The sequence below is a fragment of the Ornithorhynchus anatinus genome, chromosome 9, assembly GCF_004115215.2.
Source record: "Ornithorhynchus anatinus isolate Pmale09 chromosome 9, mOrnAna1.pri.v4, whole genome shotgun sequence".
Taxonomy (NCBI): Eukaryota; Metazoa; Chordata; class Mammalia; order Monotremata; family Ornithorhynchidae; genus Ornithorhynchus; species Ornithorhynchus anatinus.
The window spans coordinates 27,496,847-27,524,648 of NC_041736.1; the positions used below are offsets into that span (position 1 = coordinate 27,496,847).

Below are 27,802 nucleotides of genomic sequence, written 5' to 3' on the forward strand. Positions count from 1 at the left end.
GGTCAGGAAGGGTCAGTTGAGTGTGAAGATTCTAGCCTCTTTTACTCCATACAGTAGGTGATATTTATTAATTACATGCATTGAGTACTTTCCCTGTGCTGCCTTTGGGAGTTAGACATGACTTGTACACATAAAGAGCTTCCAGTCAACAGGGGGACACAGGCATTTAAATAAATGATAGAGGTAGAGAACCAGCATGGTGAAGGAGGTATTCATTCATTCAATCATATTTATTGAGCGCTTACTGTGTGCAGAGCACTGTACTAAGCGTTTGGAAAATGCAATTCAGGAACAAATGGAGACAATCCCTACTCAACGGGCTCACAGTCTCATAGAGGGGAGACAAACAACAGAACAAAACAAGTAGACAGGCATCAATAGCATCGATATAAATGAATAGAATTACAGATATATGCACTTCATAGAGAATGAAGCTGAGTCTGAAGGTCACGGGTTCTAATTACAGCTCTGCCACTTGTCTGCCTGTGTGATCTTGGGCAAGTAAGACACTTCAATTCTCTGGGGCTCAGTTAATTCCTCTGTAAAAATGGGGACTGAGACTATGATCTCCAAGAGACTGTGATCCCCTCATGTATGGGGGCTGGGTCTAACTTGATTTGCTTGTATCTACCCTTATATTTAGTACAGTGTCTGGCATAGAGTAAGTGCTTAATAAATACCATAATGATTATCATTAGAGTACAAGGTTATGTCAATAAGTGCTGAGGGGTTGAAGTGAGTATCAAAGCCAAGGGAATAGTACAGCTCCAAGTACAGTAGAGAAGCAGCATGACTCAGTGGAAAGAGCATGGACTTTGGAGTCAGAGGTGATGAGTTCGAATCCCAGCTCTGCCACTTGTCAGCTGTGTGACTGTGGGCAAGTCACTTAACTTCTCTGTGCCTCAGTTACCTCATCTGTAAAATAGGGATTAAGACTGTGAGCCCCACGTGGGACAACCTGATTCCCCTGTGTCAACCCCAGTGCTTAGAACAGTGCTCTGCACATAGTAAGCGCTTAACAAATACCAACATTATTATTATTATTATGATTACAGGGTCCACACAGAGGGGAGGGCAGATAAGGGAAATGAGGGCTTAGTTAGGGAAGGCCTCTTGGAGGAGATATTATTTTTGGAGGGTTTCAAAGGTGGGGAGGGTGATGGATAGTGACATATGAAGGAAGAGGAGGGAGTTCCAGGCCCAAGGGAGGATGTGGGCAAGAGCTCTGGCATTGGAGCCCAGCTGATGTTGGGGCTCTAAAGATCTTGGGGAGAGGGAGGAATTGAGAGCCTCCTCAGGGTTGACCTGGCAGGGTGGAGAGGTAGAGCCCATTGACACAACCCAGTTACAAAAACTAGGAAGGGACAGAACCCACCCCTCCACAGGACTCCATTCTCTCGGTTTCTAATTTGGAGGGTGGACCAAAAGTGTAACCAGGATTTAGAGGAAGTTCTGGGTCTCTTTAAAAAGGTAGTCTTGTCATTCTCTTTTCCACCTCACTGGTCCCCTGTTTAGTCTCTAAGATTACCCAGGTTGGAAGAGAGGAAGCCTGGAAAGAGGGGTCCACGTGTGGGTGGTGGAAGCCTGACTTTAGAGGGGGTACCAATTTGTGGAGTGATTACCTGTGAGTTCCTCGAGGTCAGAGATGACGTCTACCAACTCTACTCTACTTTCCAATGTGCTTGATAGAGTGCTCAGTAAAAACTACTGATTGACAGGAGATTACACCCCAAAATGACTCTAGCCCATTATTTTTCCCAATTCTCTGAAAAGCTTCAGTGATCCTTCAGCCCAGGGTGAAGAAGTTGAAATTCCTTCCATCAGCCAAGTTCAAGATTCAGTCAATCAATCGTGTTTATTGAGCTCTTACTGTGGGTGTAACCTTCTACCAAGCACTTGGGAGAGTGCAGTATAATAGAGTCAGTAGACAGGTTCTCTGTCCATTGTGAGATTACAGCCTACCTGATATAAAAACTGCTGTTTGCTTGAACTTGCAACTTGCATAGACCGTCAGCTCGTAATAGGCCGGGACTGTGTCTGCCCATTCTGTTGTACTCTCCCAATGCTTAATACAATTCTCTGCACAAAGTAAGCACTCAGTAAGCATGGCTGTTGGATGGGTTACCTGGGGAAGTTGAAGTCACTGCTCTTGAATACTGTTTCGGTCTCAAGCCATCATCCCACTGAACATTTGCCCTTCACCGTGAACATGGAGCTCACTGCTGGCTATGACACAAATGCCCTGATCAGCTGGAAGTAGCAGAAAATCCTCACTTTCTTTACCCTTCTCATAATTTGGTAAGGATGAGAGCAAAATGTTGGTATACCCAGAAAAGTGTTTATTCTTATGAATCTCTGTCCTAAACTGGAATACTGTTGAAACCAATATCAGATGAAGGTCCACAAGACCAAGGGACAAGTTCTTCTAGAGGCTGTGAAGACAGAGCAAGCTGCTCAAGAGCAGCTGTTAGAGTTGGCCTTCTCTTTTTCTAGAATATTGCATTCGACTGTAAGCTCACTGTGGATGGGGAGCATGTCTACTGACTCTGTTACACTGTTATACTTTATTCTCTCAAGCGCTTCGGGTACAGGGCTCTGCATGCCTTACTGCATGATAAATAGGACTGATGGATTATAATAAGGACATGTCACTTAATAAAACTCTTAGAAATTTGTAAATATCTGCTAGCAGATACTTTTTAAAGGAAAAAAAGTGACCAAAATGAGAGCTTTATTTAAATTTAATTCATTTAGCCTTTACTAAATATCCACTACATAACTATATTACAATACAAAACAATCCCAATCCCAGCTTTTGAATTCTCAAGGGTGCACCTCCCCATGAAAGGAGTCCAAGCTTGGTGGGTGAGTGTGAGTACAAATGGGAAAGGAGGGACAGGTCCTCTGCTTTTCCTCAGACTTGTCAACTGCATGGCTGTGTTTCCTCTCTTCCTTCCTATGGTGATGGTTCATTCTTTCCAGGTTATTGATCAGCATCCACAAAGAGATCACCAGCCTGGAGAGCATCTGGTTCGTGCCGTGGATGATGGGAGCCTGCAATTTGTCATGGGCAAAAGCCAAGGAAGTGTCCCTTTCCAGCTATAAATCAGAAAGAAACAACTGATTAAAGAGTTTTTGGTTTTCTTTCTTTCTGGATGCCCAAACCTAGCTGTATTCCTTGTCTTAAAAATGCAAATGGCAGTAAACGATTCTCTTAGTTCAGGACTATGTCATTAGGCCATTTCACAAGAAGAAGCACCATGGTCTAATAGAAAGATCATGGACCCGGAAGTCAGAGGACCTGGGTCCTAACCTCGGCTCTGCCAATTGCTTGCTGCATGGCCTTGGGAGAGTCGCTCAACTCTCTGTTCCTCAGTTCCCTCATCTGTAAAATGGGGATTAAATCCTCCTCCCTCTAACTCAGATTGAGAGTTTATGAAGGACAAGGACTGTATCTAACCTAATAAATTTGTAACAACCCCAGCACTTCGAGTCAGCCCTGAACAAATACTGTGAAAAAATAGAGTCAGGGCTTTAAGAATGATGACAATTATTCCACACTTACTGCGTGTCCAAGCACAGTAAGGCCTAAGGAAGTGCTGGGGTGGATATGAGATCATTTGACTCAGTCCCTGTCCCACATGGAGTTCACAGTCTAAGAGGGAGGAAGAGTACTGATCTTATTCATTCATTCATTCAATAGTATTTATTGAGCGCTTACTATGTGCAGAGCACTGTACTAAGCACTTGGAATGTACAAATCGATAACAGATAGAGACAGTCCCTGCCCTTTGACGGGCTTACGGTCTAATCGGGGGAGACAGACAGACAAGAACAATGGCAATAAATAGAATCAAGGGGAAGAACATCTCATTAAAACAATAGCAAATAAATACAATCAAGGTGATGTACATCTCATTAACAAAATAAATAGGGTAATGAAGATATATACAGTTGAGCGGACGAGTACAGTGCTGAGGGGAGGGGAAGGGAGAGGGGGAGGAGCAGAGGGAAAGGGGGGAGAAGAGGGTTTAAATGAGGAGAGGAGAAGGGGGGGTAGAGGGAGCAGAGGGAAAAGGGGAGCTAAGTCTGGGAAGGCCTCTTGGAGGAGGTGAGCTTCAAGTAGGGTTTTGAAGAGGGGAAGAGAATCAGTTTGGCGGAGGTGAGGAGGGAGGGCATTCCAGGACCGCGGAAGGATGTGGCCCAGGGGTCGATGGTGGGATAGGTGAGAACAGGGGACGGTGAGGAGGTGGGCAGCAGTGGAGCGGAGCGTGCGGAGTGGGCAGTAGAAAGAGAGAAGGGAGGAGAGGTAGGAAGGGACAAAGTGATGGAGAGCCTTGAAGCCTAGAGTGAGAAGTTCAGATGAGGATCTGAGGCATAGAAAGGTTGAGTGACTTGCCTATGGTCCCCCAGCAGGCTAGCATAGAGATGGGGCTAGAACCCGGGGACTAGAATCTGAGACCCGTGATCTTTCCGTCAGGTTATGTTGTGGAGCACTTAAGAAGGTGCCCTTTTGGGATCCCTGAGATGTTACTGAAAGATAGCAAAAAGTCCAAAGCCTGACTCTTTCCTTTAGGTAGGGGATTTGTTATATGCTTGCCATGTGGCAGGCATGGTACTAAGTGCTGGGGTAAATACAAGAGAATCAGGTTGGAAACACATAGGGCTCATAGTCTTCATCCCTATTTTACAAATGAGGTAACTGAGGCACAGAGAATTTAAGTGATGCACAGAAATATTAAATGACTTGCCCAAGGTCACATAACAGACAGGTGGCAGAGCTGGGATTAGTTACCCAAATCCTTCTGACTCCCGGGCCCAGGGTCTTTCCACTAGGCCCATGCTGCTTTACAATAGAGGTAACCTAGTTACATCTTTATATCATTTGTGAAATCCTGAAATTAACTTTCTTTCTTGGGCTGGCCCAAGACTCTTAGCTAGTCAATCAAACAGGCAATCCATTGAGTGCTTAATGTGTGCAGACCACTGAGCTGAGTACTTTTAATCCTGGTGTGGTCTCTTGCATTTTCCATATAATCTGTAGAAAAGCTTAGTTCATCCTCCCCTCTAGACTGATAAGCTCCATGTGGAAAACAACATGTCCACCTATTCTGTTGCACTATACTCTTCCAAGGATTTAGTTCAGTACTCTGCAAACTGCTCGTAAGAAATACCACCGATGGATTTGATGGGTTTTTTTCACCTCTTCCTGTACTTAGCACAGTGCTTAGAACCTGGTTAGTTACTTAGTGAACACCACAACAAAATGAGCTCCCCAAATGGGAGGTGAACTAATCAATAACAAGATCGCCTTGTTTTGTAACAACGCATTACGAATTTGCTTTCTTGATCTGTGCCATGGGCACATACAAATCCAATTTATAAACTAATTTTCAGCTATCACTCACATCATTAATTCACCTTTTTCACAGGCCACTTCCATTTGGGCCAAACATTACATGCAGTTAGAGCAAGTGGGATTAAACCCAGGCCTGTCAAAAGAGCACAGAGAAGCTACATAAGATTTTCAAATAAGCTGAAGGTGGAAAAACTGCAGCAGAATGTCTCCAAGAGGGTAAGGCAAACAGTAAATTGAAAGTTGACGAGGAAGCTTCAATTTAGGCATTTCATCTGGAAGAATCTCCCATCCAATTCTGACCCATAGCTCTCTGTCAGAGAAGCAGTGGCCCTCTTCCCCCCGAGACAGCAGACCCAATTAGGATGGCCAGAAAGAGACCCTGCAGAAACATCTTTCCCCCTGGAGGGCTAAGAACATCACTAGCCAACTGAAACCTGATGAGGACAGAAAACACAAAAAGGATCCAGCTAATCAACCCTTTGTATGCAAAATGATTTGCCCTAGCTAGGCACAGTTTTAGACAGAATGATAGCTCTGCCCAGTCATAGCCTGTCTGTTGACAGCTACAATCGTGTGTGCCAGCAAAGCTGTAACTTAGTGACCAGTGTGACATCATCAGCCAGGTTGCTGCCCTTCCAGAATAGTTCTGACTGGAACATGAAGTTTCCAGATACTCTTAGAGGATAGAATTAGAAATAAAGGATATCATCCAAACTCTCATAATGATCTTAATCATGATTATTATCAGTATTTGTACTATTTAGGCAGTATTCATATATATGTACACTATGTATTGTATGTGTGTATAGCTGATATTTATCCAGTATATTGTTTGTATTGTTGTACAGTTAATTTTTTATAATTATTCATAATAACTGTAATGTTCATAATAATTATAATATTGTAGTTGTGCTTGTTAAGTGCTTACTAATAGTGCCGGGCACTATGTTGAGTGGTCCAGTTGATACAGTACACTAAGATCAGATACGGTTCTTGCTCCACATAGTTTAAAGAGGAGAGAATTGAGGTATTTAAACTACATTTTGCAGGTAGGAAATCTGAGACACAGAGGAGCTAAATGACTTACCCAAAGTCAATTAGCAGAGCCTGGATTGGAGCCCCTACCTTCTGCCCCCTAGATCTAGGCTCTTTCCAGTAGGATCTGCTGCCTCCCACAGCCTTGGGGACCTTAAAAATTGTGTTTTCATTGATAACTGTTTTGTGACTTTCTTACACATAGAGAAAAAATGTTATGATTAGTCTTAGCAGTACTTCTGATTTTACCCACCAAAATAGCAAATTTTTAATAGTCCCCATATTTTACTTTTAAGATGTTTTAGAATACCAGAGCACAGTGGGTTGACTGTCTTCCTGTCTTGTCTGGTGATATAAGGAGATTTTTTTTTCTTGATTTGGTATTTGTTAAGCATTTACTTTGTGCCAGGCACTGTATTAAATGCTGGGTTAGATACAACTTGATTGGATTGGACACAGTTCACTCTCCAACATGGGACTCACAGTCTTAATTTCCATTTTACAGATGAGGGAACTGGGGCACAGATAAGTAACTTACCCAAGGTCCCACAGAAGACAGGTGGTGGAGCTGGGGTTAGAACCTAGCTGCTTTTGACTTCCATATCCATGATCTATCCCTAGGCCATACTGCTTCTCTCAGACCACACTGTTTGTAGATGAAGATGGTGAAACTGTTCTAGAAGCTGGCTAAAGTGGTTTTGCTAAATCTGTTAAATCTAGATTTTCCAGGAGTAGAGAATGCTGGATACTGTTGGATGCTAAGAGGGATTTTTTTTTTTTTGATTTCCAGGGTTTCTTCCCTGTAGCTGCAATACTTTTTCAGTAGTCCTTCTGTCACATCTCATGGATTGGCAGTCATTTCCTGAGCGGACCATGGTAAATTGGTTTGCTCCTTAAGAGCTGGGGAAGGGGGGAGGGGAGCTGTGTGTGTATGTGACTGTGGGTATGGGTGTTTGTGGTGGAGAGGGACAGGAATTTTGATTCCAAGTGAGCAGACTCTGTGGGTATGTGACCCATATGAGACTTTTGTGTCTCTTTCCTCCCCTTCCACAGTAAGATACAGCCTCTCAGTATACCCATCCTCCAAGGGAAAGTCTCCACAGTTGAGAAAAGTGAAGATTTGAGGATAGGAATCTGGATACCAAGGTGGCAAGCTCCTGGAAGCAATCACCTCAAAGCAGCCTGCAAGAAGTTTACTATATTCATTCAATCGTATTTATTGAGCACTTACTATGTGCAGAGCGCTGTACTAAGCACTTGGAATATACAAATCGGCAACAGATAGAGACAGTCCCTGCCCTTTGATGGGCTTAAAGTCTTAATCTCCATCACCTTCCCCAAATAGCTACCACATGGGATGGTCAGGATGACACATGCTCCAGAGACCTCTATGATAGAGAAGCAGCGTGGCTCAGTGAAAAGAGCGTGGGCCTTGGAGTCAGAGGTCGTGGGGTCGAATCCCAGCTCTGCCACTTGTCAGCTGTGTGACTGTGGGCAAGTCACTTAACTTCTCTGTGCCTCAGTTACCTCATCCGTAAAATGGGGATTAAGACTGTGAGCCCCATGTGGGACAACCTGATTCCCCTGTGTCTACCCCAGCACTTAAAACAATGCTCTGCACATAGTAAGCGCTTAACAAATACCAACATTATTATTATTATATGGCTATCACATATGCCCATAATCCCCACCAAACTCAAGAAGCCACTATTTTTGTGTTTAGACAGCATCCTCTATTTCCTCACCCTCCCCTGTCCATGCCCCTCCACCTCATTTCCCCATCCCCCTGAAATAATGGAGGTTTTTTTTCAAAGTCACTGAAAAACATGAAAATGGTGGGCAGTGAACAGGTAAGCCTCTTGATTTGGAGGATCTTGGAGCTGTGAACGCCTGAACTGTTTTCCTGGCCCTGAGCCCTGGGAGCCACTTTGTTTGGTGGGCGGTAGGCTGGCCAATAGCTGAGTGAGTTAGAGCTTTGCTAGCAAGGTAGGGCAGAAGACCTGCTTGATTTGGGGCATCCAGTGCTGTGCTCCACAGAGCAGTGCTTACTCCAGGCTCCAAGGGAACAGGGAACCACTTGATTTGAGGGACCCTTAGTTGCCAAGGCCCCTTTTCTGACAGATGACAAGTCCTCTCCCCACCTTGTAAGCCTTATTGAAGGCACATTTCCTCCTGTCTAAGCGTTCCTTTCCCTGTCTCTCTCTCTCTCTCCCTTCTGTGGTGCCCCGATTTGCTCTCACCCCTGCTTTAGTCCCACATAACTTCTGAACATAGCTGTAATATATTTATTTAGATTAATGTCTGCCTCTTGCTCTAGACCGAAGGTCTTTGTGGGCAAGGAATGTGTCCACAAATTGTCGTTCTATAGTACCGTCCCAAGTGTTTAGTGCAGTAGTCTGAACATAGTAAACACTCACTAAATACAGTCGATTGATTGACCCCACCAGCTATCAGTCAGTCTCTCCACCCAGATCAGTCAATCAATTGATCAATCAAGGGTATTTATTGAGCACTTACTGTGTGCACTTGGGAAAGTGCAGTAGAACAGATTTAGAGAATCAAGATAGCCTAATGAAAAGAGCTCAGACCTGGGAGTCAGGGGACCTGGGTTCTAATCTTGGCTCCTGCGTGTGCCTGTTGTGTGACCTTGGACAAGTCATTTAACTTCTCTAGGCCTCATTACCTCATCTGTAAAATGAAGATTCACTATCCCAGTGCTCAGTACAATGCCTGGTAGATAGTGAGTGCTTAGCAAATGTAAGACAAAACAAAGAACCTCAACTAGACTGAGGAAGCGCTTGGGAATGTGAAATAAAGTAGATATCCTCCCCGCACTCAGGGAGCTTACAATTTAGCAGAGGAGATAGACAAAAAATAATAATTTATGAATAGGAGGAAAAAAATGAAAGGGATGTTTGTTCAAGAGTTAGTGCTTAAGTAATAGGGCACATAAGAAATGTGCCTGGCACTTAGTAAGTGCTTAACAAATACCATAAAGAAATTTTTAAAAATAAAAGAAATGCTAGTTGTGACTAAAGCAGTTCTTAGGTGTTGCCAAAGTGCTGAAGTGGTATTTGGCTGTCTATTTGAGTAGGTGCCTGTGTGTCACCTTTGTAAACTATCATACCCTTCTCCTTGGATTCTGGTAAAATCACAACTTTCTATTTCAACACTCACATCCAATCCTGTCGGATATGCCTCCTCACATTGTCTCTTCCTCTCCGGAAAATTGGCCACCATCCCAGTTCAGGCACTTGTCTTATCCCGAATAGGCTACTGTTTTTCTCACTGGTCTCCCTGCCTTCAGTCTATCCTTTCTACAATCTATATTTCCTTCTTCTGCACAGATCATTTTTCTCACATGTTTGCCCATTGTCTGCATCATGTAGAAACTTTTGCCATGGGCTTTAAGGCATTCAATCCTCTCCCGTAACTGTTACTTTAGAATGTAAGCTCTCTGTGGGAAGTTTATTGTTATACTCTACTCTCCCAAGAGCATAGTACAGTGTTCTGCACACTATAAGTGCTCAAGAAATACGATTGACTGCCTGACTGCAAGACAATACCCCTCTCCCATCACAATCCAGTGTGCACACATCCCTCATTTCAAGTGCAGTTCTCATCTCTATTAACACCAACTTCTTGTTTCTGACTCCCAGGTCCCTGCTCTGTCTACTATGTGACAGAACACCGAATGAACCCTCCAGAGGTCATCTAGTCCAACCTCTGCCTGTGGGCCTCAGGCTGAAGAATGTGTCAGTCAATCCGTCAGTCAGTCCTATTTATTGTGTTTACAGTATGCAGAGGAAGACAAGCAAGAGGATGATGAGGAGGAGAAGGGCAAGAGGTAGGGGAGGATAAGAAAGAGGAGACGGAGGCAAAAGAGTAAGAGGAAGAAGATGATGATGATGATACACAGCAGAGAAGCGGCAGAGCCGGGATTAGAACACAGGTCCTTCTGATTCTCAGGCCCATGCTCTATCCACCATGCCACCTGTTTTTTTTTAATTTATTTTAATTTCAAACTCTCCCGATTAGCCTGCGAGTTCCTTGACAGCCGGGGTCTTGTCTATCAATTCTGTTGTACTCACCCAGAGCTTAGTACAGTGCTCCATAAAAGCTACTGCTTGACTTATCACTCTAGCCCATTCATTTGCCCAACTTTGAAAAATCTCAGTGATCCTTCAGCCCAGGATGGGGAAGGTGAAATTCTTCTGCTAGGCAAGTTAGAAATTAAATCAATCAATCCTATTTCAAGAAATCTTGTGTGTCAAACACTGTACTAAGCACTTTGGAGGGTACAATATAAGAGTTGGTAGACACATTCCCTGCCCTAGGTGAGGTTACAGTCTACCTGATATAAAAGAAGCCCTTAACTAAGCTTGCATCTATAATAGTTCATATGCTCATAATGGGCAGAGAACATAGCTAATTCTATTGTATTGTACTCTCCCAGGGTCTTAATATAGTGCTCTGCACACAGTAAGTGCTTAATTAATATAGCTGATAGATAGAATACCTGGGGAAGCTGAAGATACCCATCTTGAATACTGTTTTTGTCCCAAGCCATCATCAAAATGAGCATTTGCTCTTCACTGTGAACATGTAGGTCACTGCTGGCTACAATAGCAACGAAGTGACTGGCTGGAAGCAGCAGAAATCTGCACTGTCCATCACCTATTCAAAGGTGGTTAAGAATCAGGGAAAAATATATTTAGAGAATTATTACCTATGACTCTCCATCCTAAACTGGAATGGTGTTCAAACCAACATGAGATGGAGGTCCACAAGAACAAAGGACAAGATTCTCCAGGAAAGTACGAAGAGAGCTGCTCAAGAGCAGCTGTTGGAGTTGATCTTTTGTTAAGCATAATACTGCTCTTAACTCTAAGTTCCTTGTGGACAGGGAACATTTCTACACACTCTGTTAAACTGTTACATTGTACTTTCCTAAGCACTTAGTGTACAGGGCTCTGCATGCAGTAAGTACTCAATAAATAGGATTGCTTGATTATAATGAGGACATAAGTCAGTTAATAATAAAACTCTTCCAAAAATAATGCAAATTTCTGCCATCAAATACGAAGGAAACAAAAGTGACCAAAATTAAAGCTTTTTTAAAAATTTAATACATTAAATCAAATTGAATACATTTAAAATGGACTAAAAACACATTATGCACAAAACAATCCCAACAGCAGCAGTTTGGGAAATATTCAAAAAGGCTTGTCGTTGGGTAGCGTATCCAAGCTTGGCGGGGGTGTGTGGGGACAAATGGGGAAAATGGGGAAGGCCCACTGGTTTGCATCTGCTTTGGGCTTTTTTCCATCATGGCTGTGTTTGTAGATTTTCATCCTGCGCTGAAGGTTTGCTTGCTTAAGGAAATTTTTCAGCTTCCGTGTTGTGACCACAAGACTTGCGAGAATCTGTTCTGTGTTACGGATGGACTGACCCTCAGATTTCTTACACACAAAAGCTGAGGAAGGGTTTCTTTCCAGCTAAAGAGGAAAAAGAAACAACAGAGTTAAACAATTTTTTTTTTCTTTCTAGGGACACAAACTTAGTTTGATTCCTTGTCCTATAAATGCCAACTGTAATAAGCGACTTTCAAAGGTCAGGGCTATGTTATTAAGACATAATAAAGCAGCGGAGAAGCAGCGTGGCTCAGTGGAAAGAGCACGGGCTTTGGAGTCAGGGCTCATGAGTTCGAATCCCAGCTCTGCCACTTGTCGGCTGTGTGACTGTGGGCAAGTCACTTAACTTCTCCGTGCCTCAGTTCCCTCATCTGTAAAATGGGGATTAAGACTGTGAGCCCCACGTGGGACAACCTGATTCCCCTATGTCTACCCCAGCGCTTAGAACAGTGCTCGGCACATAGTAAGCGCTTAACAAATACCAACATTATTAAGACACCTCAGAGGAAGAACCAGCGTGGCCAAGTAGTCAGAGGACATGGGTTCTAAGGTCGGCTTTGCCGATTGCTTGCTGCATGATCTTAAGCAGGTCGCTTAACTTAGTCCCAGTTCTACAACTAGCCTATTGGCGGACCATGGGCAAGTCACTTAACCTCTCTGTGCCTCAGTTCCCTCATCTATAAAATAAAGATTAAATTCATTCAGTCCTATTTATTGAGAGTTTACTGTGTGCTGAGCACTGTACTAAGCACTTGGATAGTTCAGTTCAGCAATGAAGAGAGACAATCCCTGTCCACACAGGGGCTTTCTCCCTCTAACTCAGACTGGGAGTTGTGTCTAACCCAGTAAACTTGTAACAATCCCAGCGCTTAGAGTGGTGCTTGACACAAAGTAAGCACTTAACAAGTACCATTAAAAAATGAAATCAAGGGTTTAATAATGATGACAGTTATTCAATACTTACTGCATGCCCAAGCACACTACAGCCTATGTAAGAGCTGGGGTGGATACAATAATGTTGGTATTTGTTAAGTGCTTACTATTTGCAGAGCACTGTTCTAAGCACTGGTACAAACTCATTTGTTCAGATTCAGTCCATGTCTCACATGGAGTTCACAGGCTAAGAGGGAAGGAGAGTAGGGCTCTTATCCCCATTTTCAGATGAGGATCTGAGACACAGAGAGGTTAAGCGACTTGTCCCTGGTCCCCCAGCAGGCTAGTTGTAGAGCTGGGACTAGAACCCAGGGACTAGAATCTGAGACGCATGCCCTTTCAGTCAGGTTATGCTGTGGGGCACTTGAGAGAAGGTGCCCTTTAGGGATCCCTGAGACGATCCCAAAAGATAACAAAAAGTCCAATCCCTGACTCTTTGCTTTTTGTACAGGATTTGTTATATGCTTACCATGTGCATGTTTCTCCCCCTACAGCCCAGCCCACACACTTTGCTCATTCTGCCACTAACCTCCTCACTGGACCTCGTTTTCACCTGTTCCGTCATCAATCCCTAGCCCACATCCTTCCTCTGCCCTGGAACGTCCTCCCTCCTCACATCTGCCAAACCGGCTCTGTTCCCCACTTCAAAACCCTACTGAGAGCTCACCTCCTCCAGGAGGCCTTCCCAGACTGGCCTCCTTTTTCCTCTGCTCTCTTCCCCTCCCCATCACCCCTACTCCCTCCCTCTGCTCTACCCCCTTCCCCTCCCCAAAGCATTTGTATAGATTTGTACATATTTATTTCTCTTTTTTATTAATGATGTGCATTTATCTATGGTTCTATTTATCTATTTTGATGGTAGTGATGCCTGTCTACTTTTTTGTTGTTGTTGTATGTCTCCCCATTCTAAACTGTGAGCCCATTGTTGGGTAGGGATTGTCTCTGTTGCTGAATTGTACTTTCCAAGCCTTTAGTACAGTGTTCTGCACACAGGAAGCACTCAATAAATATGATTGAGTGAATGAATGCATGAATGTGTCAGGCACGGTACTAAGTGCTGGGGTAGATATAAAAGAATCAGGTTAGACACACACAGGGCTCACAGTCTTCATCCCTAAATTTTATACATGAGGTAACTGAGGCTCAGAGAAGTTAAGGGACTTGCCCAAGGTCACACAACAGACAGCATAATTGGGATTAGTTACACAAGACCTTCTGACTCCCTGGCCTGGACTCTATCCACTAGGCCCATGCTGCTTTACAGTAGAGGTAACCTACTTTCATCATTATATCATCTGTGAAATCCTAAAATTAACTTTCTTTCTTGGCCTGGCCGATGACTCTTAATTAGTCAGTCAATCAGGCAATTGAGCATTTGTATGCAGACCACTGAGCTGAGTACTTTAAATCCAGGTGTGGTCTCTAAACTGGAATGGTGTTTAAACCAACATGAGATGGAGGTCCACAAGAACAAAGGACAAGGTTCTCCAGGAAACTACAAAGAGAGCAAGCTGCTCAAGAGGAGCTGTTAGAGTTGATCTTTTGTTAAGTATAATAATGCTCTCAACTGTAAGCTCCTTGTGGACAGCGAATGTTTCTACACACTCTGTTAAACTGTTACATTGTACTTTCCCAAGCACTTAGTGTACAGGGCTTTGAATGCAGTAAGTACTCAATAAATAGGATTGCTTGATTATAATGAGGACATAAGTCAGTTAATAATAAAACTCTTTCAAAAATAATGCAAATTTCTGCCATCAAATACAAAGGAAACAAAAGTGACCAAAATTAAAGCTTTCTTAAAAATTTAATACATTAAATCAAATTGAATGCATTTAAAATGTACTAAAAAAAGTTATGCACAAAGCAATCCCAACAGCAGCAGTTTGGGAAATAGTTCATCCTCCCCTCTAGATAAGCTCCTTGTGTGAAAGGAACAGGTCTACCAACTCTGGTGCATTGTACTCTCCCAAGGGCTTAGTCCAGTGCTCTGCAAACAGTTAGCTCATCACAGATACCACTGATGGATTTGATTTTTTTTTTCCATCTCTTCCCATACTTAGTGTAGTGTTTGGAACCTGGTTAGTTACTTAGTGAATGCCACAATAAAATGAGCTCCCCAAATGGGAGGTGAATTATTCAATAACAAGGTCGCCTTGTTTTGTAACAACACATTACAAATTTGCTTTCTTGATCCATGCCATGGGCACGTACAAATCCAATCTATAAACTAATTTTCAGCTATCACTAGCATCACTAATTCACCTTCTTCACAGGCCGCTTCCATTTGGTCCATAGATTATATGCAGATAGAGCAAGTGGGATAAAACCCAGGCATGTCAAAAGAGCACTGAGAAACTGCAAAAGGTTTTCGAATAGGTTGAAGGTGAAAAAACTGCAGCAGAATGTCTCCAGAGAGTAAGGCAAAGAGTAACTTGAAGGTTGACGTGGAAGCTTCAATTTAGAAATTTCTTCTGGAAGAATCTCCCATCCAACTCTGGCCCACAGTTCTCTGTCAGAGAAGCAGTGGCCCTCTTCCACTGAAACAGCAGAACTGATGAGGATAGCCAGAAAGAGATCTTGAGGAAGCATCTTGCCCCATGGAGGAGAAAGGAAAAAAGAAACAAAAAATCACTGGCCAACTGAATCCTGATGAGGCCAGAAAACACGAAAGGGATCAAGAAAAGTGACCCTTCCAGTGCAAAATGATTTGCCTTAGGTAGGCACAGTTTTAGACAGTAGGATATTTCTGCTCAATCATAGCCTGTCTGTTGACAGCTACAATCCATGTGTGCCAGCAAAGCTGTAACTTAGTGACAAGTGTGACATCATCAGCCAGGTTGCTTCCCATTCAGAATAGTTCTGACTGGAACATCAAGTTTCCAGATATTCTTAGAGGATAGCACTAAAAATATAAGATGTCACCCAAACTCTCATAAATATCATAATCATGATTATCACTGGTATTGGTATTCGCAGCCTTGAATTCCTCAACTCCAACTGTCTCCTGGACCCCCTCCAATCTGGCTTCCGTCCCCTCCACTCTATTGAAACTACTCTCTCAAAGGGCACCAGTGACCTCCTTCTTGCCAAATCCAATGGTTCCAAATCTATCCTAATCCTCCTAGACCTCTCAGCTGCCTTTGACACTGTTGACCATCCCTTCTCCTCAATACATTATCCAACCTTGGCTTCACAGACTCCATCCTCTCCTGGTTCTCCTCTATCTCTCTGGCTGTTCATTCTCGGTCTCCTTCGTGGGCTATTCCTCGTTCTCCCATCCCCTAACTGTAGGGGCTCCTCAAGGGTCAGTTCTTGGCCCTCTTCTGTTCTCCATCTATACTCACTCCCTTGGTGAACCCATTCACTCTCACGACTTCAACTATCATCTCTACGCAGATGACACACAAATCTACATCTCCTCCCTTCTTCTCTCTCCCTCCCTCCAAGCTCTTATCTCTTACTGCCTTCAGGATGTCTCCACCTGGATGTCTGCCCACCACCTAAAACTCAACATGTCCAAGAATGAGCTTATCCTACCTCCCAAACCCTGTCATCTCCCTGACTTGCCGGTCACTGTGGACGGCACTAATATCATTTCCATCTCACAGGCCCGCAATGTTGGTGTCATCCTTAACTCAGCTCTCTCGTTCACTCCACACATAGAATCCATCACCAAAACCTGCCGGTCTCACCTTCATAACATCGCCCAAGATCTGCCCTTCCCTCTCCATCCAAACTACTACTTTGCTGGTACAAGCTCGCATAATATCCTGATGGGATTATTGCATCAGCCTCCTGATTTCCCATACAACGGTCTCTCCCTGCTCCAGTCTGTACTCCATTCTGCTGCCCAGATTATCTTTCTACAGAAATGCTCTGGACATGTCACTCCCCTGCTCAAAAACCTCCAGCGGTTGCCTATCAACCTGCACATGAAACAAATCCCCTCACACTTGGCTTTAAAGCTCTCCATCACCTTGCCCCCTCTGACCTCACCTCCTTTCTCGCCTCATCTGCCACCCCGTCCATTACACTCCATTGCTTCTCACCTCCTCATAGTGCTTCATTCTCACCTGTCCCACCGTAGACCCCTGGCCCATGTCCTACCGCTGTCCTGGAATGCCCTCCCTCCTCACATCCACCAAACTAAGTCTCTTCCCCTCTTCAAAGCTCACTTTGTCCAGGAGGCCTTCTCGAATTAAACCCTCCCTTTCCCTCTGCCCCTCCCTTCCCCATTCCCCCTACTCCCTCCCTCTGCTCTACCCCCTTCCCCTCCCCACAGCACTTGTGTATATTTCTATATATTGTGTATTACTCTATTTATTTTATTAATGATGTGTATATATCTATGATTTTATTGATCTTTAAGGTATTGATGCCTTGCTTTGTTTTGTTGTCTGTCTCCCCCTTTTCAGATTGTGAGCCGGTAGTTGGTCAGGGATTGTCTCTAACTGTTGCTGAATTGTACATTCGAAGTGCTTAGTACAGTGCTGTGCACACTGTAAGCTACAGCTCAATAAATACGAATGAATGAATGATTGAATGAATTTGTACTATTCATACGGTATTTATATATATGGATATTATTTATGTATTTTAAGTGTTTCTAATAGATATTCATACAATATGTTTGCATTGTACAGTTAATTGTTGTGATTATCAATAATGGCAATATTCATAATTATTACAATACGGTTGTTGTTGTGCTTGCTAAGTGCTTACTAATGGCACCAGGCACTACTTTAACTGGTGCGACTGATAGAGTACACTAAGATCAGACACCTTTCTTGTTCCACATAGTTTAAAGCTGACAGAATAGAGGTATTTAAACTACATTTTACAGTTGGTGAATTTGAGGCACAGACAAGTTGTGACTGACTGCCCTGAAGTCAATTGGCAGAGCCTGAATTGGAGCCTCTACCTGCTGCTCCCCAGATCTAGGCTCTTTCCAGTAGGCTCTGCTGCCTCCCAAGATCTTGGGTACCTTAAACATGCTGCTTTAATTGATTATTGTTTTGTGACTTTCTTAGACATAGAAAAAAATAAAAATGACATGATTAGTCTTAGTAGTACCTCTGATTGTACCCACCAAAATAGTAAAATTTTAATGGGCCCCAAATTTTACTTGTAAGAAGTTTTAGAATACCAGAGCGCAGTGGGTTGAGTATCTTCCTGTCTTGTCTGTTCTTTTCTTGATATGGTATTTGTGAAGCATTTACTATGTGCCAGGTACTGTACTTAATGCTGGGTTAGATACAACTTAATCAGGTTGGACACATTCCACTCTCCAACGTGGAGCTAACGGTCTTAATCTCTATTTTGCAGATGAGGGAACTGGGGCACAGATAAATTAAGTGACTTACCCAAGATCTGACTTCCATTCCCATGGTCTATCCCCTAGGGCACACTGCTAGTCTCAGGCCATGCTGTTAGTAGATGAAGCTGCTGAAATTCTTCTTGAATCTGGTTAAAGTGGTTTGGCCAAATCTGCTAAATCTAGATATTCCAGCAGCAGAGAAAGTTGGATAATTTGGATGCTAAGAGGGATTTTTTTTTTAATTTCCTGGGGTTTCTTCCCTGCAGCTGCAATACTTATTCAGTCCTTCTGTCCCAACTCATGTATCGGCAGCCTTTTCCTGAGTGGACCATGATAAATAGGTTTGGTCCTTAGGGGTTGAGAGAAGGGTGTGGTGGGGGGTGTGGGCGGCAAGGAGGGAAGAGGGACAGAGATTTTAATTCCAGTTGAACAGAACTTTGGGTCTGTGACCCAAATGAGTCCTTTGTATCTCTTTCCTCCCCTCCCACAGAAGAAGGATACAGCCCCTCAGCATACCCATCCTCCATAGGGAAAATCTCCACAGTTGAGAAAAGTGAAGAATCGAGGATGATACCAAAGTGGCAAGCTCCTGGAAGCAATCACCTCAAAGCAGCCTGCAACAGGGGTACTAAATAATATCCATGACCTTCCCCAAATGGCCACCACACGGGATGGTCAGGATCACCCCGTCCCAGAGACCTCATCGATATGGCTACCATATATGCCAATAATCCCCATCAAACCCAAGAAGCCATTATTTTTATGTGAAGACAAGATCCTCTGCTTCCTCACCCTCCCCTGCCTACACCCCTCCACCTGAAATAAAGGTGTTTGGTTTTTTTCAAAGTCACCGAGGACATGCAAATGGTGGGCAGTGAGATGGTAAGCGTCTTGATTTGGGGGAGCTTGGACCTGTGATAGGCTGAATTGCTCTCCTGGTCCTGAGCCCTGGAGACCACTCTGTTTGTTAGGCGGTGGCCTGGGCAAGAGCTGGGAGAGGTAGAACTTTGCTAGCAGGGAAGGGGAGAGGACCTGTTTGATTCAGGGCATCCAGCACTGTGCTCCACAGAGCACCACTTACTCCAGACTCCGAGGCAACAGGGAACCACTTGATTTGAGGGGCCCATAGTTGCCATGGCCCCTTCTCTGACAGATGATGAGTACTCTCCCCACCTTCTAAGCCTTATTGAAGGCACATCTCCTCCAAGGGGCCTTCCCTGTCTAAGCCTTCCTTTCCCCTTCTCTCTCTCCCTTCTGGGGTGCCCTGATTTGCTTTCATCCCTGCCTCAGCCCCACAGAACTTCTGTACATAGCTGTAATTTATTTATTTAGATTACTGTCTTTCTCCTGCTATAGACTGTAAGCTCTTTGTGGGCAAAGAATGTAACAAACTCCATTATGTTGTTCTACAGTACTGTCCCAAGTGTTTAGTGCAGTACTCTGCACATAGTAAGCACTCAATAAATGCAATCGATTGATTGACCCCACCAGCTATCAGTCAGTCTCTCCACCCAGATCAATCAATTGATCTATGAATATTATTTATTGAACACTTACAGTGTGCAGAGCACTGTTCTATGCATTTGAGAAAGTGCAGTAGAACAGAGTTAGACAGGCCTGGGAGTCAGAGGACCTGGGTCCTAATCTTCGCTCCTCCGCGTGCCTTTTGTGTGTCCTTGGGCAAGTGACTTAATTTATCTTTGCCTCATTACCTCATCTGTAAAATGAAGACTATCCTGGTGCTCATTACAGTGCCTGATACATAGTGAGCGCTTAGCAAATGTAAAAAAAAACACCAAAAAACCTCAGCTAGACTACCTGATGAAGCTCCTGAAGTATGAAATAGAGTAAATAGACATCCTCCCTGAACTCAGGGAGCTTACAATTTAGCAGAGGAGATAGACAAAAAATATTTTATGAACAGAGGAAAAAAGGAAAGAGATGTTTGTTCAAGAGTTAGTGCTTAAGTAATAGGGCATGTAAGGAATATGCCTGGCACATTGTAAGTGTTTAACAAATACCATAAAATTTTTTTAAATAAAATAATGCTACAGATATTTGTGACTAGAGCAGTTCCTAGCTGCTGCCGCAGTGCTGAAGTGGTATTTGGCCACCTATTTGAGTGGAAGCTTGTGTTAACTGTTGTACCCTTCTTCTTGGATTCCGGTAGAATCACGACCCCCCATTCTATTTCAACGGTCATATCCAATCCTGTCGGGTTTCCCTTCCCCACATTGTCTCTTCCTCTCCAGACAAAGGGCCACCATCCCAGTTTAGGTGCTTGTCTTATCCCGAATAGGCTACTGTTTTCCTCACTATTTTCCCTCCCTCCAGTCTCTCCTATCTACGATCTATACTTCCTTCTTATGTCCAGATCATTTTTCTCACAGTCCTCTCTGCATTACATAGAAACCTTTGCCACTGGTTTTAAGGCACTCAATCCTCTCCTGCAACTGTTACTTTAGAATGTAAGCTCACTGTGGGAAGTTTATTGTTATACTCTACTCCCCCAAGCACTTAGTACAGTGTTCTGCACACAGTAAGTGCTCAAGAAATACAATTGACTGCCTGACTGCAAGACAATACCCCTCTCCCATCACAACCCAGTGTGCACGCATCCCTTGTTTCAAGTGCAGTTCTTGACACCAACTTCTTGCTTATGCTCTTTCTTCTTTCTGGACCTCACTCTCTACTCACATCTCACAGACCAGAGCTCTCTTCACCTTCAATGGTGGGAGTATGGCCTCATGGATAGAGCACTGGCTTGGGAGTCAGAAAGATGTTGGTTCTAATCCCAGCTCTGCCACTTGTCTGCTGTATGACTTTGAGCAAGTCATTTCACTTCTCTGTGCCGTAGTTCTCATATGTGTATAATGGGGATTGACACTGTGAGCCCTATGTAGGTTAGGAACTGTGTCAACCCAACTATCTTGTATCTACTCCAGCATTTAGTAGAGTGCCTGGCACAGGGTCAGTGCTTAACACATACCATTCAAAAGCAATCAACATTATTTATTGCTTTTGTGCAGACCCCTGTACCAAGGTCTTGGCATCTGCAAAGAATAAGCAATTGATTCTATACCAAGATCTTGGGAGAGTACAATGGAGTTAATAGGTGTGACCTCTTGTCTCAAAGAGTTTACAGGCCAGAGAGCAGACAGATACCAAAATAATCTACAGGTGGGAGGATCTAGTTGGGGGCACAGACACTGAAATTGATTACAGGTATGAGTTGCAATACATTTTGAAGATACTTTTCTAAGTGTTGTGGTGGGGCTGGGGTTGGATGAGTATCTAAATGCCTAAGAGGTGAGGATTCAAGTGCAGAGTCCCCCAATAGTGGGGGAAATGGGATGAAAGAGGAAAGATTAGTCAGGGAGAGTATCCCTGGAGGAGATGTGGTTTTTGTAGGGCTTTGAAGGTAGGAGAATAGTGGTCTTCTGGATATACACAGGGAGGGAGTTACAGGCAGCATGGAGGGTGTGAGCAAGGGATCAGTGAAATGAGTGCTGAGAACAAGGCCCAACACATAGATTGGTGTTAGGGAATCATATAGTGGAAGAAGAGCGAGGTTAAGTACAGGGCCATCACGATTACCCCGGAGGCCTTCTGTGATTAATCTCTCCCCACTCCACCTTACTTTTCCCCAATCCTTCAACACTTCTTCATCACTTAAATTCTTGGGTAGTCACTCTCCTTGCCCCACTTTCCCATATCTTTATATTCTTTTTCATCCATCTAGTTGTAATTTGTTTTAGTGCACTTCCCCTACTAGACTGTAAACTTTTTGAGGAATGTACAGTACAATACCTGGCAAACAGTAAGTGCTTAGCAAATACTGTGAGCCCTAACTCTCTCATATCTTCCAGTGCTTAGAACACTGCTTGACATATATTAAGGACTTAGAAAATGCCACAGAGAACCAGCATTTTCTAGTGGATGAAGCATGGGCCTGGGAATCAGAAGGTCATAGGTTTTAATCCTGACTCTGCTACTTGTCTACTGTGTGTCCTTCACACTTCACACTTCACTTCACTTCTCTGGGCCTGTTACCTCATCTGGAAAATAAAGACTTTGACTGTGAGCCCCATGTAGGACATGGACTGTGTCCAACCCTATTTGCTTGGATCCACCCCAGTGCTTAGTACAGTGCCTAGCACATAGTAAGCACTTAACAAATCCCATCATTACTGTTATGATTATTATTAATCACAGGTCCACCACAAGTGCTCAGTGCTTAGAACAATGCTCAGCACATAATAAGCGTTTAACAAATACCATGATTATTATTATTATTACTCTGTGACCTTGAACAAGTCACTTCACTTCTTTGGGCCTCCATTACTTCATCTGCAAAATCGGGATAAGAATGTGAGCCCCATGTGGGACAGGGACCAGGTCAACCTGGCTGAACTTGTATCTGCCCAGGGTTTAGAACAGTGCTTGGTACAGAAGGAGATAGCAGTCACGCTTCTCCTTTTAGATCTCTTGCCATTCCTCCTTTGGAGGTCTGGGGATGCACCTGGAACATACAAGCCCCAGGCCAGATCAATCAGTTGATCAATCAGTGGTATTTATTGAGCATTTCCTATATGCAGAGCACTGTACTAAATGCCCTAGGAGAGTTCAGTGGAATAAGTAGGAGGGATCACTGCCCTTAAAGTGATGAATGACCAGGCTCCCTGTTTCCTATCAGGAAGTGGCAGGAACTTTGCTCAGAAAGGCTTCTGCTGATCACAGGCCTTCAGCCTGAGCAGACGCTTGGAGTGGGGTCAAAATTTGGAGGGCGGGGAGGGTCCTCCTTCCTTCCATCTCTCGTTTTTCCCCCATGGCTACCCTGGCCCCGGGTCCACAGGTCTTCCCTCATTGGCAGCTTTGTCTGTGGCTGGGCACTTCCCTCCTTGCCCCATCCCCATTAACGGTCCTCAGAGTTCGAACCAGGAAGAAAGGGGAAGCTCTGGGCCTGGGACTCCCCATCTCCTTGGTGCTCTCTCCTTAGGCTTACCGGAGGTCCTGCTGCCAGTCGATCCTGATGAAGTGTCCATGACCATTGTCCGCCTGGTGGCCTTGACTTGAAAGGTGCTTTCTAAGGGTGGCATCCTTCACCCTGTACTGCCGGCAGCTGTCTTGGGGCTTGTAGGGATGGGACAGAGGTCTCTCATATTTCACCCTGATGGAGTTGGTTTCTGATATGCTGCACCTCTCACACACCAAGCCCCTGGCACTGATTGACTCTTGTAAGGACTGAGAGCGTGTGCTCTCTGATGCAGCAGTCAGTGGATTCACTAGCATTTTATCACCTGCGGTGGCTCCAGTTCTGGTTTTGTTCCAGTGGGCCTCCCCTGCTCCCAGCTGCCCGGGCATCTGGCAACTTGGAGAGAAAATTCCCCTGTGGCTGTGGGCCAGTAGCTCTGCCGGAAGGTTGTTCGTCGTAGGCCCCACTGCGTGGTGTCCCTGCTTCCTCAGTTTGTTGGGCTGACTGGATGGGCTTTGCCAGGCTTATCCCACCCTCCTGGGAGAGTCTGTAAGCCCCAACGGTCCCTCTGCTCTGTAGTGAACCCTCAGTTAGTTGGATTTACTGTGTGGGCTCTATCTGGCCCATCTCACCATCTTGGTTGAGTGTGTAAGCCCCATCATTCCTTCTGTTCTGTAACGAGCCCTCAATTTGTTGGGCTGACAGGGTGGGCACTACCAAGACTAGTGCACCCTCCCAGGTGAGTTTTTCAGTGCTCTCTCCTGGATCGTTGGAGCCAGTGGGCTCTGGGCACTGGACGTGGAGTCTGCCCTCATTACCAACTGAGGCACACTGGAATCTCAGGTCATTTCACACAACAGCGTGACAACCACAGCCTTCCATAATGGCTTGCCACTTCCTCCATGTCATGTCAGGCAGTGGTCCTCTGAATGCCCCACATTCCCCCCACCAGTCACCTACCGTCCTGAAGGCAGGAGGAAAAATGAGCCTGGAGGTCATGGGTTCTAATTACGGATCCACCATTTGTCAGCTGTGTACCTTTGGGCAAGTCACTTAACTTCTCTGTGCCTCAGTTACCTCATCTGTAAAATGGGGATTAAGACTGTGATCCCCATGTGAGACATCCTGATCACCTTGTATTCCCCTTCAGCACTTAGAACAGTGATTTCCACATAGTAAATGTTTAACAAATTACATTATTATTATTATTTTTGATGGTATTTGTTGAGACCTCTGTGCCAGGCACATTATTATGCACTGGGGTAGATATAAGATAATAAGGTTGGAGATAGTCCATGTCCCACTTGGGGATCACAGGACTTCTGTTGGTTCACAAGCGAGGTCCAGTCGTGTGCTGTGTTGTGGTCTGCCTATGAGGTTGGCCCCCTGCATGTGATCAGATCGTCCCCCAGCAATACTGTAACAACCATTATGTCGTCTCCTGCCTTTCTCTCCTCTCCACCTCCTCCCCCCGACTCCACCAATGGCCCTCTCTTCCCTGAGTCCCTGTCTTCTACACTGGGTACTTTTAGAGTCTAGGTGAGGGCCCAAGGACCTGGAAAAAAAATGGATCACCTTTTCAGGAGATGCAGAATATCCTCTAGATTCTGGTTGCATGTTTCCAACATTCTCCTAACTAGAAACCAAGAGAATGGATTACTTGGGTTTCTGGAGAGGGGTGGGTTGTGCTCCTTCCTGCAGTTTGGAGCTGGGGTTTGCCAGGGACTCTACTTCTCCACCCTCTGGGTCGTTGGCAGTCCACGGCTGAGGGAGGATGGTGGTAGTCCCCTGAGAAAAGTTGCCACCTGCATCTACCCTCCAACCAGTGTACTAAGATGATTAGGGCCCCCACTAAAGCTGTGCTCTTTCCTAGGACTCTGGGACTGAAAGGGGCTGAACCCTTCAACCTAGGCTGCTCTACTAGATCTGGTTCTATACTCTCTGAGAAAAATGTGAAGCAGCATGGCCTTGTGAATAGAACAGGAGTCTGGAATTCAGAAGAATCTGGCTTATAATCCTGACTCTGCCACTTTTTAAAATAATGTTATTCATTGAGTGCTTACTATGTGTTAAACACTATTCTAAGCTTGGGATAGGCACAGTCAATTAGGTTGGACACAGTCTCTGTCCCACATGGGGCTCACAGTCATCTAAGTGGAAAGAACAGGTATCCACATTTTACAGTTGAAGAAACCGAGGCTCAGAGCAGGAAAGCAACTTGCCCAAGGTCATGCAACAGACAAGTGGCAGAGCCAGAAGTAGAACCTAAGTTCTTCTGATTCCAAGGCCCTTAGGCTATTTTGCTTCTCGTCAGCTCATCTTTTCTCCATTTTTATGTGACACAAGTTACCTAATTTGTGAAATGAGGACAAAGACCCTGAGGCCCATGAGGGACATGGACTGTATCCGACTTACTTAGCTTATATCTACCCCAGTGCTTAGAACAGTACCTGGTATGTAGTGCTTACCAAATGCCATTAGAAAAAGAATTGGGATAGAAGGCCCTGGAACCCCAGCATTCGGAGGTGGAGACGGGAGCATGGACAACAAGAGGGAAGGCAAGGATGGTAGCTTTATCTGGTGCATCCTCTGACTGGGAATTGGGACCACGCTGACAAAGGAAGAGGGCAACATGATTAGCAGGGGTTTGGGCCAGTCACCAGTGTCTCGACTAGGATAGAAGGCAAAAAACCTTGACTCACTGGCTATGACTTTTTTGCTCTCAAAGGATATCTTCCATTCACAAAAAAGGGGTCTTGGCCTTTGGCTTTGGCTCCATTCCAGGAGATTTGAGGTGGGCCAGCAAGGAGGCTTAGAGTGGGAACAGACTTGGACCTGAGGAAGAAGAGCCTGACAGACAAAACCCCACAGAGCCTGTCTCCAGCACAAGGACCAGCCCAAAGACCCTTGTGAGCTGCAGAGACCCTGGGAAATCAATCAACTCATGGTATTTATAGATAGCTTACTGTTTTCAGAGCACTGTACTAATTGCTTGGGAAAGTACAGTACAACTGGTTGAGAGGGCACATTACCTGCCTATAACAAGCTTCCAGTTTAGAGGGCTTGCGCAGAGGATGGGGCCATAATTCTCACTTTGGGCTCTGGACATCCACCACACATTGGAATGAAGAAGGTGGCAAGTGAGGGGAGAGATGGGGGATATGGAGAAAGTGGGCTGGGGACTTACACTTCTCCAAGGTCCTATGAGCCCTGGGTTTTGGGAAGCGGTGTGGGGCAGGGGGGCACATCGGAGTCCTTACCACATTGTGAGTTTTGTCTGCCTTCTTCCACAGGTCCACGTGGCCCCACTGGATCTCCCAGAGCAGCAGTACAAGGAAGATGATAGTGAATCCCCTGTGAGGGAGTGACAACTGAAGGCCCCATAGTATGGCGAGGATTGGGAAGAGGAGGGCTTGCAGGATGTCCCACATCATCCGGATGTGGGAGGCCTTTCCTGGCCCTGCCCAACTCTGTTTGGGTCTGGGCAGAGCCATACTCCTCATCGAGATGGTGATCAAGCCCCCAGAGCCGGTTCACAGAAACAGTTGTGTCATACTGGGAGGGCCCAGCCTGGTGCATGGGGGTGAGGAGGAAGGTGATGGGGGGCTGGAGAGAGCTTAGCAGGGGAGAGAGAAAGGGCAGTGTCAATGGGGGAAGGCAACTCTTATGATGGAGGGCCTAGTTCCAGGAAAGGGCCAGTTCTGGAGGGAGGAAGTGGCGGTGGGGGTTGGGCAGTAACTGCTTTGGTCAGGGCAGATTGTTCCACTGGGGGAGAGTGACCCCTGAAGGGGGAGGCTGGTTCTGATGGAGGGAGGGGGCGCTGACTCTCAGGGGGGATGGACGGGGGGATGGCAGAGTGACCCCTGAAGGGGGAGGCTGGTTCTGATGGAGGGAGGGGGCGCTGACTCTCGGGGGGATGGACGGAGGGATGGATGGTCAGGGAGTTCCTGTCAGGGACGGAGACTCCTTGGGTGATTGGGATGAGCAGTAGAGCCTGATTCTAAGTGGTTCCAGTTCTTGTGGAGGGTGTGTGTCATCCCTGAAGAGTGGGGAAAAAGAGAGAAAATGTGACCATTTAGAATGAGCATGGGTCCAGATGTCAGTTAACCTATGTGATAATAATAATAATTGTACTTTCCAAGCGCTTAGTATAGTGCTCTGCATAAAGTTAGCACTCAGTCAATGCATTTGAATAAATGAATGAATAAATCCCAGCTCTGCCATTTGCCTACTCTGTGATCTTGGCAATTCATTTTGCTTTTTTGTGCCTCATTTTTCTTTTCTGTAAAATTGTATTTGAATACCGTTCTCCATCCCCAGTGGTGGGCGTGGCCAAGGAATGTGTCTCTCATTGTCTTGTACTCTCCCAAGTGCTTACTACAGTGCTTTGAACACAGAAAGTGCTCAATAAATGCAATTGAATGAATGAATGAATTGGCCCTGGGAGGGACAGAAATAGTGTCTGACTCAGTCACGTTGCTCCCTCCTTCCTCCCTTTGCTACTCTCCTTCTCCAACCCAGCCCACATACTTCGCTCCTCTAATACTAACCTTCTCACTGTACCTCGATCTCATCTATCTTTCTGCTGACCCCTTGCCCATGTCCCCGCTCTGGCCTGGAACACCCTCCCTTCTCAAATCTCACAGACAATTACTCTCCTCACCTTCAAAACTTTACCGAAGACACATCTCCAAGAGGCCTTCCCTGACTAAGCACTCTTACTTTTCTTCCAGTCCCTTCTGCATTGTCCTAACTTGCTCCTTTTA

General features: G+C 45.0%; 1 protein-coding gene and 1 long non-coding RNA gene across 2 annotated transcripts; both read right to left on the reverse strand.

The window, feature by feature from the left end:
* Positions 1 to 2,723: 2,723 nt before the first annotated feature.
* Positions 2,724 to 5,915, reverse strand: LOC114814342. The gene is made up of 2 exons (XR_003762132.2): positions 5,409 to 5,915; positions 2,724 to 3,099 (listed from the first exon to the last, which is right to left on the reverse strand). It is a non-coding gene; the product is annotated as an uncharacterized LOC114814342 (long non-coding RNA).
* A 5,585-nt stretch (positions 5,916 to 11,500) lies between these two features.
* On the reverse strand, positions 11,501 to 15,629 carry LOC103165489 (testis-expressed protein 50-like). Its single transcript, XM_007657172.3, has 2 exons — positions 15,007 to 15,629; positions 11,501 to 11,892 (listed from the first exon to the last, which is right to left on the reverse strand). Exons 1-2 carry the CDS (start codon positions 15,331 to 15,333, stop codon positions 11,611 to 11,613), a joined length of 609 nt encoding a protein of 202 aa, XP_007655362.1. The 5' UTR covers positions 15,334 to 15,629; the 3' UTR covers positions 11,501 to 11,610.
* Positions 15,630 to 27,802: the final 12,173 nt, after the last annotated feature.

Bases quoted from the DNA above. Each gene is read 5' to 3' on its own strand.
- LOC103165489 (XM_007657172.3), bottom strand. From the start codon at position 15,333: ATGCTTCCTCAAGATCTCTTTCTGGCTATCCTCATCAGTTCTGCTGTT. The intron at 11,893-15,006 runs GTGAATTAGTGA...TTTCCTCTTTAG, and splicing joins GGAAGCGGCCTGTGAAGAAG to CTGGAAAGAAACCCTTCCTC.